The 13,754-nt window shown below is 34.4% G+C and overlaps 1 protein-coding gene across 20 annotated transcripts in view; it reads left to right on the forward strand.

Annotated features, from left to right (window-relative positions):
* Positions 1–13,754, forward strand: part of ANKS1B (ankyrin repeat and sterile alpha motif domain containing 1B) — a 1,270,775-nt gene that overhangs the window by 544,477 nt on the left and 712,544 nt on the right. For all 20 annotated transcript variants that reach the window (XM_012469266.3, XM_012469273.3, XM_012469264.3 and 17 more), the window contains exon 11: positions 6,573–6,709. In XM_012469266.3, coding sequence (XP_012324689.1) covers positions 6,573–6,709 — 137 coding nt within the window. The remainder of the gene's footprint in view (positions 1–6,572; positions 6,710–13,754) is intronic.

Consider the following 13,754-nt stretch of genomic DNA (forward strand, 5'->3'; position numbering starts at 1 on the left):
CTTTCCTGAGTTCCCAGCCAGAAGTAATCTCAGTCCTATTCTTCAACTGAATAGCATCTATCATCGTCCCTGGTGTACTTAAAGTGTTTGATACATGCTGGGAAATGATGTTAAAATACTAGACTGTAATGTTGCACATGAATTATTTCATATTCATAGAATATTTTTCTTCTAAAAGCTAAATAAACTACAAGTGTTTTTTCTAAGGTTGTTGTTATAGAGAAAACTGACGTTCATAGTGAATAATCTAGTATGTAGGTCTTTTATTTCAATCTGAAATTGCAAGTATACTTTGCAGTTTTCTCTAAGCAGTTTTATGTGCCTCATTTCCTTTTTATCAGCAATATTTCTTAACTGCATATGTGAAATGTAGGTTGAGCATGTAAAACTGTCTTGGTCACAGGCTGCCATTTTACCAAGTCTACTGGATAATTGGTATTTTTTTTGTAAATTATATTATCAAGGGCATTTTGGGAATAAACCAGCTTATTAAAACTATTATATATCTTCTAGAATATGCTTCTCATTTGGATTTTCCCTGAAAGGATCATGGAATTATTATAAAAGCCAGACTACCTTTCTTCATATTATTAAGTACATTTGTGTTGGTTGCCATTGACACAGGTTTTACTTTACCTACTTTATTTCATTTATTACTTTAAAAGGATTGCATCAAGCTAAGAGCTATGGAGAGAGAATATGACTTCATAAAAAATATAACCTAGTCTGGAGGAGTTAATGAGCAATGCAAGGTAGTATAAAATCAAATTATCAGTGTAATGGTATAGCTCATGGATTCAGAAGATGGAGATAGTCTTTTCTTTTCTTTTTCTTTTTTTTTTTTTTTTTTTGAGACGGAGTTTCACTCTTGTTACCCAGGCTGGAGTGCAATGGCGTGATCTCGGCTCACCGCAACCTCCGCCTCCTGGGTTCAGGCAATTCTCCTGCCTCAGCCTCCTGAGTAGCTGGGATTACAGGCACACGCCACCGTGCCCAGCTAATTTTTTTAAATGTATTTTTAGTAGAGACGGAGTTTCACCATATTGACCAGGATGGTCTCGATCTTCTGACCTCGTGATCCACCCGCCTCGGCCTCCCAAAGTGCTGGGATTACAGGCGTGAGCCACCGGGAGATAGTCTTTTCTAAATAATTTAGTACTTGATTATCCACTGTCCTATACTATGTATTAAAATACTTAGAAAAAACATTCAAGAAACTTTTGGCTTACAGTCTGCAGGGAGTTCCCAGAATTTTCTTCTGGCTTTAATGCAACAGCAGTTAACAAGATGACCCCTTGCAATGGATCATTCCTGTTGTGGTTAATTTTATAAGTTCAACTTAACTAGTCCATGAGATGCCCACACATTTGGCTAAACGTTATTTGGGATGTATCTGTGAAGGTGTTTTTAGATGAGATTAATATTTGAATGGCAGACTGAGTAAAGCAAATCATGTACCCTACTGTTGTTGGCCTTATTCAATAAATTGAAGACTGAATTGAACAAAAAGGCTGAGTAAAGGGGAATTTCTCCTGGGTGACCTCTTGAGCTGGAACATTATTTTTTTCTGGCCTTTGGACTTGGACTGAAATTTTGGCTCCTCGAGTCTGCCACCCTTTGGATTAGAATTTACACCATCAATTTTCTTGGTTCTCAGGCCTTTGGATTTACAATGGAACTACAGATGGGCTCTCCTGAATCTCCAGCTTACCAAGTGCAGATCTTTGGACTTCTTAGTCTCTGTTAATCACATGAGCCAATTCCTTATAGAAAATCTCTTTCTAGATAGCTAGAAAGATATATATATATGGATACAGATATAGATAGATATATCTTATTGATCCTGTTTCTCTGGATAACTTTGACCAATACAGGTCCTCAAAGGATCATCTCCTATTTCTGGAACTAAATTCTGTCCCTACCAATTTGTGTTAATAGCTAAAAGATACTGGTCTCAAATCTCACGCGAGTACTCTGGGTGTGTTGTCTACAAAGCATTACTATTTATTTTCTTGCTTTCCCTCTGGGGTTTCTTTGATTTTCCATATTTTATTTTAATTCTGATGGTATTTGCTTTGATAATGGAAAAGGAAACTCATATATTGAAAACTCCTACTATGTGCCTGATAACATGCAAGTTATCTTTCTCTTATTTTATCTGCACACATTATAGAAGATGATAATTAATCATTTGCATTTTTACAGTTAAGAAAACTGAAATCCAGAAAGATTAAATTATCTAGTGTTACACAGCCAAATTGTTCACAGACTTAACATCTGGTATTAAGATGCAAGTTTTGATGTTTTTAAAAGTTAACATTTATTAAAGGACAAAGAGTTATATTTAAATGTATATCTTGTAACAACAAGTAGGATAATAACACAGAACTGATGATGAAACAAACAGTGGAACAGGATTGCGTGAGTCAGAATCACAAATCCAGAAACAGACCCATTAAGACTTCAGATATTGAAATGATCAGATTAAAAAAACAAAACCAGTTGTACTTGCCATTTTAATATAAAAGTAAGCTTGAAAATGTTTTTAGGAACTGAAAAATGCAAACTAGTGGCATCATATACTTAAGTAAGAACCAATAGAAATTTTAGAACTGAGAAGTCTTCTAAAATTAAGAAAATGGTTTGATAGCAGACTTGACACAGCTCAAGAAAGCTTCCTGCTTCAGTTTTCCAAGTAGCTGGAAGTACAGGCATGTACCATCGCACCCAGCTTTAATCCATTTTGAGTTAGTTTTTGTATATAGTGTGAGATGAAGGTCTAATTTTATTCTTCTGCATGTGAATATCCAGTGTCCCAATGCCATTTATTGAAGAGACTGTCCTTTCCGCATTGCGTGTTGTTGGCACCTTTGAAAGAAATTAACCATAAATATATGTATTTATTTCTGGGATTTCTGTTCTTTTCCATTGGTCAATGTGTCTGTTTCTATGCCAGCATCAAGCTGTTTTGATTATTATAGCTTTGTAGTATATTTTGAAGTCAGGTAGTGTGATGTATCCAGTTTTGTTCTTTTTGTTCAAGATTGCTTTGTCTATTCAGGATCCATAAAAAAAAAAGTTTTGGTCTATTTCAATAATTCTGAACATTTCAACACATGTCCAGAATCTAATTACTTATCATCAACTCAAAAATGCTAATACCATGATTTCTAGTGTGGGTCTCTAGTCTTAACATATCTTCCTGCTCCCAAATATTAAATACTATGCTATATAGTGCTCACAAACATACCTAAAGATATCTTTATGGTTGACATTTTTGTTTTTATTATTTATTTTTTATAGTGTCTATGTTCTACTTTTTAAGTTTCTGGAAGTTGATTCAACACTATTTTGAAGTAGAGTCTGCTTCTACCTTAGCTATGCCAATCTTCTTCAGGCTCTGTTCCTGTGAACCCAATCATACCTATGCATATATTTTGCATACCTATTATAACATGCTAACCAGCAGAAGGACAATATGGCATCAATCTGAAATTTGAATACTTTTTTTGCCAGTAACTGGAAATATAACTTTGAGATGAGTTTCTCCATAAAATAGGGGTGGTGATAATAGAACCTATTTCACAGGATAATTGGGGTATTAAATGAGATTCAATAAGTAAAAATTTAGCAAGATGTCTTTACATAATAAATATTCAATAAAAGTTATCTATTATTATTATTATTATGATGTCACTCCCTGCTCAGTCTTCAGTATTTCTCATTGCCTACAAAATTAAGTATACTTATATTCTAATAAAACTTCCTTTTACTCATCCAAACTTATCTCTAGTTTCTTTGTAACATAAAATAACAGCTTCAACTGTGCTCTTCCTACCTTCATGCCCTAATTTCTTATCTTTTCTCTCAGCTCTCTTGCCTGAAAACTGAAGTCTTTCACAGCTGTCTTCTGTCCAAACCAGAGTCTAATTGCTCCCCTGCCCCACTCTGTTTTTTCAAAAATCATGCTTCCTTTATCTGTTATCAATTCTCAAGTTATATTGCATTGTAATTTGTTTACATGCCTGATGCCACATTTAAGAGTATACTTCTGGGTTGGGTGCGGTGGCTCATGCCTGTAATCCCAGAACTCTAGGAGGTTGAGGTGGGTGGATCATTAGAGCTCAGGAGTTCAAGACCAGTCTGGGCAACATGGCAAAACCCCATTTCTAATAAAAATACAAAAAATTAGCCAGATGTGGTGATGTGCATCAGTGGTCCCAACTACTCAGGAGACTGAGGTGGGAGGGTCACCTGAGTCTGGGAAGTTGAGGCTGCAGTGAGCTGCGTTCATGCCACTGTACTCCAGCCTGGGTGATGGTAAAGCGACCCTGTCTCAAAAAAGAAAAGGGAAGAAGAAGAAAAAAAAAAACCCAACAACAGTATACTTTTCAAGGGCAGGGATCCTTTTAAAAAAATTCATAAAGGCCAGGTGCAGTGGCTCACGCCTGTAATCCCAGCACTTTGGGAGGCCGAGGCGGGTGGATCATGAGGTCAAGAGATCAAGACCATCCTGACCGACATGGTGAAACCCCATCTCCACTAAAAATACAAAAATTAGCTGGGCGTGATGGTGTGCGCCTGTAGTCCCAGCTATTCGGGAGGCTGAGGCAGGAGAATTGCTTGAACCCAGGAGGCGGAGGTTGCAGTGAGCCGAGATCCCGCCACTGCACTCCAGCCTGGTGCCTGGCAACAGAGCAAGGCTCTGTCTCAAAGAAAAAAATAAATTAATAGATTTTATTTTTAGAACTTTTTAGGTTCACAGCAAAATTGAACAGAAATTACAAAGTTCATATATTCCCATATACAAAGCCTCCATTACTATCAACATTCTGCACCAAAATGATAATTGTTTTAACTGATGAACCTACTGGACACATCGTTATCGTCCAAAGTTTATAGTTTACATAGGTTCATTCTTGGTTTGTACATCCTATGAGTTGGATAAATATGTAATGATATATATCCACCATTATATTATTAAATAGAATAGTTTTACTGCCCTGAAAATCCTCAGTGCTTAACCTGTTCAACCCTCCCCCGCCCCCCGACCCAGTCTCTGGACAGAGATTCTTCCTAGTTAATCTTTAGAACATAACATAATATTTGACTAATAGTTTCCCCAAATAACAGCTTTAACATGTGTGGTTTTTAGATGAATGAAAGAAGAAAGGGATAGATTGGAGAGTATCAGAGCATCTTGCTGACTAATGTTTTGTGTGTTTCAATATCGACTTATACTTTTCTATTCTACTCAGAAGACCATCCCAACCTCTTCTGTGATGCCAATTTAAATCCCACCTTTTCCATTAAATCTTAGAAGAGTATGCTCTGGACACTTTTAAGACTTATTTTATGAGTCATCCAAGTAATTCTATGTGTCACACTTGAATTTTTGTTTTATGAGCCTGTGTAGGATTCCTTAGTGAGACTAAATTATATTTTTATATGGTAGGTAGAGTTTTATGATAATTCATCCCTTTGCATTTTATGAGGAAAAGATGCCTTGATAAATTCTTGTATTTCACTGGGGATTGTAGACAGTGGTCAGGAACAGAAAAAATTCCTGGTCTATAAAAAATTCAGTCTCAGTCTCTTTTGCAATCAGTTCAGCTAACTGTCTAGGAAAGAAAATTATTGGGAACTAATTAAAAACAACAGAGAAGTAAACTTTTTTTTTGGTAGATTTGAGCTTGCAGCGATTTCATAAAAAGCTATTCAGGTTTGCCAAATTGTTGTTAAAATAAAATAACTTTTATATGTGTTAGCAGAAGTTATTTATAGAATAATTTTCATCCTTTCCCAAGTATTTTAAACTTTCTAAAATGGTATCTTTGATGTTATTTTGCTTTAATACAAATTTAAGAAGAAAATGTTACACATGTTGTTGATTTTCAAGTCATCTTTTCTTCATTCCCTCCCTCCTAATACTGAACATAAGAGAAGATTAATTGAGATTTTGAAATTTCATTCATTTAGTTTTGACCACATAGAATGCTATACTTATCTATCTTGTATTTATCTACATTATAAAACCATTTTGTACAAATTTCGGTTTTTCATCAAGCTTCATTCACCAGGATGCTTTTCTATAGTTTATGGGATTTCTAGGAAAAGTTATTTGAGGAGTCTTGAATTTGGATTTTATACATCAAGGAGATATGAAACGCCTACTTTAATAAAGATTAATACTCACTTAAGAGATTATTGGGAAAGCTTTAGCCCAACCGTATACTAAAATTGTATTCTTTTTAGTTAAGATAAGATTTTAGTTATTTATATAGTAATAGCAGTCTTAAGAGCTATGCTGGACAATCTATCATTATGAATTGAATAATAATACTCTTGTCTTGGAACATTCCAGGGGGTGACAGTTACCATTTTAAAAAGAAACAAAGTATTTAATTAACATTATCTTTAAAATATACCACTGAGTATATTCCTCATTATGATCTAGTAATTGGTAACAGTTTTAAAAGTTGAAATCTCAATTTATGTTCAGAAAAGTAATTTCAAGTCTTAAAAGGTAAACTGAGTGATTAGGTTCATGGCAGTTCTATTTTTATTCGCAGATAATACCTCTGAGGTAGCAATTACTACTCCAGGAACTAGTAACCATAGAAACAGCTCAACAGGCCCAACACCTGATTGCTCACCTCCATCCCCTGATACTGCCCTCAAAAATATTGTAAAAGTCATTCGACCCCAGGTAAGTGCCCAGAATGACATCATTCTCCCTATAATGTGTTTTTATTTTGAATCAATGCATGTACATCACTTGTATTGCAATGCCTGGACTATTTTATGTGGTATGTCAGTGGATTTCTAAATTAAAAGAAGGGACTCAGAAGAGGATGTTTGCTTCCTTTGAAGTTGGTGATAAACACTGAAATCTGTATTCGTTTTTGAAAAAACGAATTGTGCCTATTACATGAAGTAGTAAGTGAGACTTAGAAAAATAGCCATTTTACATCATTTTTCTCTCACAACATTTTAATAATTATGCTCCAATTATCGGGCTGTTACATACTTTTTGGTGTTTCCTGCTCCTTTTGCCTTTATTCCTCTGGACAATGCTGCATGATTTGTGATTATTTCTCTGTCCTCCAACTCCAGTGATTTTTATATTTCTCTAACTTCTCTATCTTTACGGTTTCAACTAATGTTGTCTGCATTTAATATTGTTCCTTGTTTTCCTCCAGTGTTCACAGTCCTCTAGCTAGTCTCTCTTTATTCTTTGTTCTTTTTTCCATCCCTGTCACTTTCCTGTATGGATTTCTCTCTTTCCTCCTTTCTCTTTCAGTTGGATTTTCCAGTAGGCGGTTTGCAGGCAAGCTTTAGAAATATCATTGGGACAAGCTGTTCTGTGATATTTCATTGAAAATAGCACTTATAAAGCTGTTTGCATTATATTTTTGCCAACAGATGGACTCAGAACATGAAATTGGTGGTGTTCTCAACCTGGCTCATTCTGAATGGGCCTCATAAAATCCAAGACAGGGGGACTTTGGATTCAATCAATGCCATTCATCATCTACTTAGATATAGAGTATGAATAAATCCTGTAGCCAAACTGTAGGGCAGATGTGACTTTTGGGACTATTTAGGTCTAAATGAGCAATAGTTGGTTTAATATTTTTCCTTCTTTAACATAAGCTATTTTAGATCATTTTTATTATAATCTTCATCCTCATTAATAAAATGGCACTTAAATTCTGAATATCCACTGCAGCTTATAGAACACTTTCATATAAATTGTTTCCTATATCCTTCATCAATTCAAGTGCAATTTATGTTTCTGTGTTATAAAGTTATTGGCACTCCAAAGAGGCTACATTGTCCAACTGATTTTGAGTTTCTTTTTCTAACTTTAGTATATTTGCCTCTTCCAGTCCTACTCAGAGGTTAGAAAAATCCTCATGAGGTTGTATAATTTGACACATCTTTAGAATTAGGTTGTATAATTCCATCTTCATATGGAATATGAAGGTTGAGGGGCATTTAGGCACAGGTAATGTTTGACACAGTGACCCAATATGTGGAGGAGAAAAATGTTTTCAAAAATTTCTTCTGCTAGGCACAGTGGCATGCACTTGTAATCCTAGCTACTGGGGAGGCTGAGGCAGAGAATCACTTGAGCCTAGGAGTTCTAGACCAGCCTGGATAACACAGTGACACCTTCATCTCGTTAAAAAAAAATATAGTCCTCTTTTTCAAGGAAATTTTATCGGGTCTGTTTGCTTCAAGATAAACCTCACTAAACCCAGCTTTAGATGCTTTCTGTCATGTTTGTTGACACTGGTTCTCTCATGTGAAGGTAAACTCTGGGGTTATTGTGTTTCTAGTACATTTCTAGCATTTTAAAGCTATTTAGGTAATACATTGACCTATATATGTTAATAAAATTTATTACTAAATATATCTGTTTTTATACCAATGTAAATTATCTAATGTAAATGCACTTGGTCAATCAATGAAAGAAAAACAGATTCTTTTTATAGATCTATGATTTGAATAACGAGGCATTATTTTATAAATCCTTCTCTACATATTTTAATTGAGTGTAGGTTAGCTTGGGGTAAACTTTGAAGAAATCTAAAGGTAGAATTAAAGCCAGAAATTCCATCTTGACCCTATTCCTTGGTGCTGTCAGTACTTAAATATTTATCTTAGTAATGGACTCCACCTTTCTTAAATGTTATAACATTGCTTTAAGGAGAAAAACAAAGAAGTGAGAAAGTTAAGTAATTCAGGATGATGGTATTTAAATTAGAACCAATACAGACTGTATTTATGTAATAAAACAGTAACAGCTATGTATCTATATCTTTGTTTTCTTTGTATATAATTGCAGAAAGAATATAACCTCAATTAGGCTACTCTTTCTTCCACTCTGGAGACATTGGTGCATTACTTATTTCTCCATTTGTGTTATGACCCCCAGGAGGTTCCTCATTCATTGTAGAAAGGAAGGAGTAGAATATTCACATGGAAATAGAGGGTATTCAGATAGGACATGAGGTTTCAGGGAACAGTTTGGAGACTAGAGGATGTGCATGGAGGATGGATGGATGGATAGAACAGGAGGCTCCTGCTGTGTTCTGACAAATCACACGTGTGTCAGGGATGGAAAATGGTCAAGAGCTACTGTTCCAAAGAAAAGATAATTATTGGTGAGTTTATATAAAAGCATATATTTTAATCACATGTTTAATACTCTAACATGCTTGTTAATTCCGGCTTTCTATCTGGATATGCAAAAAATGTGAAGTTAGATTGACTTATGGGTATTCAAGACCTTTTTTAAAATTATTTTTTTTAAAAATTAATAATATGAAATGATAATTTTACTTTTAAAACTGGTGTTGAACTTTGAAAATAAAAATATGAATGTGACCCTTATTCGTGAATTTACTCTTCTTTGCCTGACCATTAGCTGATGTGTTCAGTCTTTTAGTGTGGAAAGAATGATATAGAATAGGTGAGGCAAAGGCAGAACTTTCATCTCATTCACTGAAAATAGATACTACTTAGACGGAGCAAATTAGGTTCCTTTGCCTTTGCCTCTTGTATACCTTTATCTAGTTTATTTTCTTGTAACTCTACCTGTGAATGGAGAGTATCCATTGTAACCAAGGAGTCCTTGCTTTTATTATGAGATAGGGCTGATAACACATTGCATGTGTTTCTGCTTAGAGTGTTAATTACTTGGAAGCTGCAGGCTTTTCAGTGCTTTGTTGAGTTTGTTTTTATTCAGCATATGTATTAACTAAGTCACAGCTGTTAGTTCTGCATCCTGTGTTTGATCTTTTTCACCTTTGTTTCTTTCACGTCTTAAAATTCTCTAGATTGTGAAACCATCTATTTTAAATTCAGACTGACTGAAATAGTTATATGTAACTGTTCTCTTTCTCTCCAATGTATTAGCCCACAAGGCTAAAATGTTCTACTTACTTATACTTAAATACTTGAAAATCTTAGAAATACAATATTAGGTAGGTCTATTGACATTCCAGTTATTTTCTTTTTACTAAATAGTTATATGTTACTTGCGTTGGCTTTGTTATTTAAATATTTCCTGGTGAAGCATCTTGTTTTTCATAATTGAAGAATCAAATACACAGATCTTAAGTATATAGTTTGATGAACTTTAATTATTTACATAGGTATAACGCCACTCAAAACAAAATACAGAGCATTGCCATCAACCCAGAAAGTTTCCTAATGCCCTTTTCTAGTTAGTTGCCCTCCTTCCTGCCTCAGAGTTAAAAATGTTCAGATTTTTATCATTATATATTAGAGTTGACTATTCTTGGACTTTATATAAATGGAATCCTACAGTGAGTATGTTTTCTGTGTGTGTATCACTGTTTGGGTTTCTTTCACTCAACATAGTGATTTTGAAATTAATCCATGTTGTTTCTTTCCTGATGAGTGGTTTTCCATTGGATTAATATATTACAATTTGTTCATTAATTCTCCTGTTGATTGATGCTTGTGTTGTTTCCTGTTGTTTACCATTGTGAGTGAATATGCTATGAATACAATATATAAGTCTTTTCACATAGATAAATAAGAGTGGCATTGTTGGGTCACAGGGTAGATGAATAGCTAACTTTACAAAAAACTTCCCAACAGCTTTCCAAAAAAGTTGTTCTGTTTTATAGTCACCAATAGCAATATGTGAGAATTTTCATTGCTCCACATTCTCACCTTTTAAACTTTTTTATTTTAGCCATTCTTCTGGGTGTGAAACGATTTCTCATTACGGTTTTAATTTGCAATTTTTCTGGTGACTAATGATGATGAGTACCTTTTTCTGTAGTTATTGGCAATTCTTCTATCTTCTTTTGTGAAGTATCTGCTCACCCCTTTTTTTATGGGCTTGTTCAACTTTCTAATTGTCTATGTGTAGTAATTTTTTTTTTAGTTATACTTTAAGTTCTGGGGTACATGTGCAGAATGTGCAGGTTTGTTACATAGGTATACATATTTGTAGTAATTTTTTATAAATTCTTCTGTAACCCCACAAGATATTGGTTCTTTGTCAGATATATGCACTACAAATATTTTCCCCCACTCTGTGATTTGCCTAAACATTTTCTCAAGTGCCTTTGATGAGCAGAATATTTTGATTTTTGTGTCATTTTTGTCATTTTATTCTTTTATGGTTTGTGTTTTTGTGACTTGTCCCAGGTTGTATATGCTCCCACTTTTTTCTAGAAGTTTTCTTGTTCTGGTTTTTATACTTAGATTCATAATCCATCTCAGATTGTTTTGTGTATGGTGTGAGGTAGGGGTCAAGATTTAATTTTTGCTACATGGAAAAAAAAGTTAGTCATTGAGTTGAGTTAATGATTTAGTATTATTTATTGCTTTCACATTTTAATTGTTGTTGGCATATAGAAATGCAATTGAGTTTTATATTACCATTTAAATTTTTTTAAAAGCTAGAGTAGTTTTTGCTTTTTAAAAATATAATTTTCATAGGGTTCTTTTGTGTCATCTTAGAATAATGATAGTTTTACTTTTTTTCTAATATTTATGCCTTTTCTTTTTCTTATTGCTGTGACTATAATAAAATGATGCAATGAAGTGGTAAAACCAAGAATTATTGCCTTGTTCCCTATCTTTGGGAAAAGTAGCCAATGTTTCCACATTAACTACAATGTAGGCTATTAGTTTATTGCATGTGCCCTTGGTTCTGTAGATAAGGCAGATTACATTGTTTTACTTTTCATGTTAATATAAATAACACTTAGCTATAATGTTTTATACATTTTGTATAATTTTGGGTGCAAGAGATACTTTGGATAAAGCATTAGCAGTAGATAGATGGATTAGATCTAAGGGAGCCAAAGATGACTAATGCCTTGGACCTGGTTGGCTGGGATTTTGGAATGATAGTAATAAAGATAGGAAAGACTTGAACAGATGTTTATTTTGATGAGGGAGAAGATGACATGATAAATTTGGGTTTGTAGACTTATTGAACATGATGCATAATATATAAATTGGAAATATTGGTATGGGGTTCTGGAGAGAGGTAAGGGTTAAGTTAAAAATTTTATTCTCATTCATGAAATTTGATGGTAAAGAGAGATAGTACCAAAGATAGAATGCTGAGAAATGTTTACACTAAAGGAGGATAATTATATTTTTTGAGTGCCTAATATGATTTAATGTTCATGATTTTTTTTGGAATGGATATTATCTTCATTTTATAGGTGAGGAAGTTGAGAACCAGGAACTTAAGTAATTTCTTCACATATACTTTAGATAAAAGCCTTTAGCAAAAGAGAGAGAGAGAATCATTGAGAAAAATAAAATAAGAAAGACAAATGTGACTGTGGATATAAAGGAAAAAACATTTTAAAGGATTAGTCCACATTGTCAAAACTTCCAGGGAGGTAGAGAAGAGAGACCAAAATGTCACTTTATTTGGCATTATGAGGGAAGAGATCTTCAAGAATGCAATTTCCTTTAGGTAAGGAAGGTAGAAGCTTAAGATGAAAGGAATTGAAGAGTAGAAAAAGATATACTGATTATAGACTAATCTTTTGAATAGTTTGATGGTAAAAGGAAAGAAGGCAGTATGACAGCATGTTAAAGGATGAGCAGAGGTGGGGAAACAGTTTCTGGTTGCAGAGAATGAAAAAGAAGAGGCTAAAAGTTGACTGAAGAGACATGAGTGATGGATACTGAATTGTTAAATATTTTATTAGGAGGTGTGTATAAATCTAATTAGTTCCGAAGTTCAAACAACTAACATTAGCCATTGACAGAACACGGATTATTGGTCTGTGCTCTTTGTGGTGGTTTTAGCTAGATGGGTTTTTATACTTCTTTCCCTGTTTCATGATACACATCTAATCTAAAATAGAGGGCTCTTGAGAAGTGACCCACGATGGAGACAGAAGAAGAGGTGATTTTGGCATAATACCAAAGATAAGTCATCCAAATAGGCTTAATATTGAGTAGAGATTTTTAGCATAATGAGCATAAGCATATATCCTAAGAAGATGTCAATCTGGAAATTTTGAAATTCTGTGCTGTGGTCTGAATATTTGTGTTTCCGCCAAATTTGTATGCTGGATTCAAATCACCAATGTGATAGTATTAAAAAGTGGGGCCTTTAGGAGAGGATTAGGTCAGATGGCAGAGCTCTCATGAAAGGGATTAGTTCACTTACAAAAGAGGCCCATGGGAGCTTGTTCACCCTTGCAACACATGAGGACACAGCAAGAAGTCAGTAATCTGTAGCCTGAAAGAGGACCTTCACCAGAACCCAACCAAGCTGGTAACCTGATCTTGGACTTCTCAGCCTCCACAACTGTGACAGATCCCGTAACTTTATGGTATTTGTTAATAGCAACTGGAAAAGACATTCCCATTGGCTTTATATGTTCCTGATACCATCCAAACCTTACCACTTACTCAAAATCTCACCCTAAGTGGAATTTAACAGAATGAAATGACATCAGGTTGCCTTCTTTTGCAGCTAAGCAAGGACCATAGAAAAAAGAAGCAAAAAAGCTGTAGAGGTAAAGAAAATAAAGGGAAAGGTCAAAGGCCCAGAGCTCTCAAGACACTAAAGGAGATACTAGAGGGAAGATGAGTCATTTCTGAACACCTACTCATAATGAACTTTGCTTAGATCAGGTGCCTACTCAAACTGAAAGAAAGGAATATTTTGAATATTCTTCTGGACCTGTGTGTGATTAATGAGCTAACAATAAAGCAGTTTAATAATA

Source organism: Aotus nancymaae, unplaced genomic scaffold (genome assembly GCF_030222135.1).
Source record: "Aotus nancymaae isolate 86718 unplaced genomic scaffold, 86718_ANA_hifiasm-v0.15.2.pri h1tg000016l, whole genome shotgun sequence".
NCBI classification, from domain to species: domain Eukaryota; kingdom Metazoa; phylum Chordata; class Mammalia; order Primates; family Aotidae; genus Aotus; species Aotus nancymaae.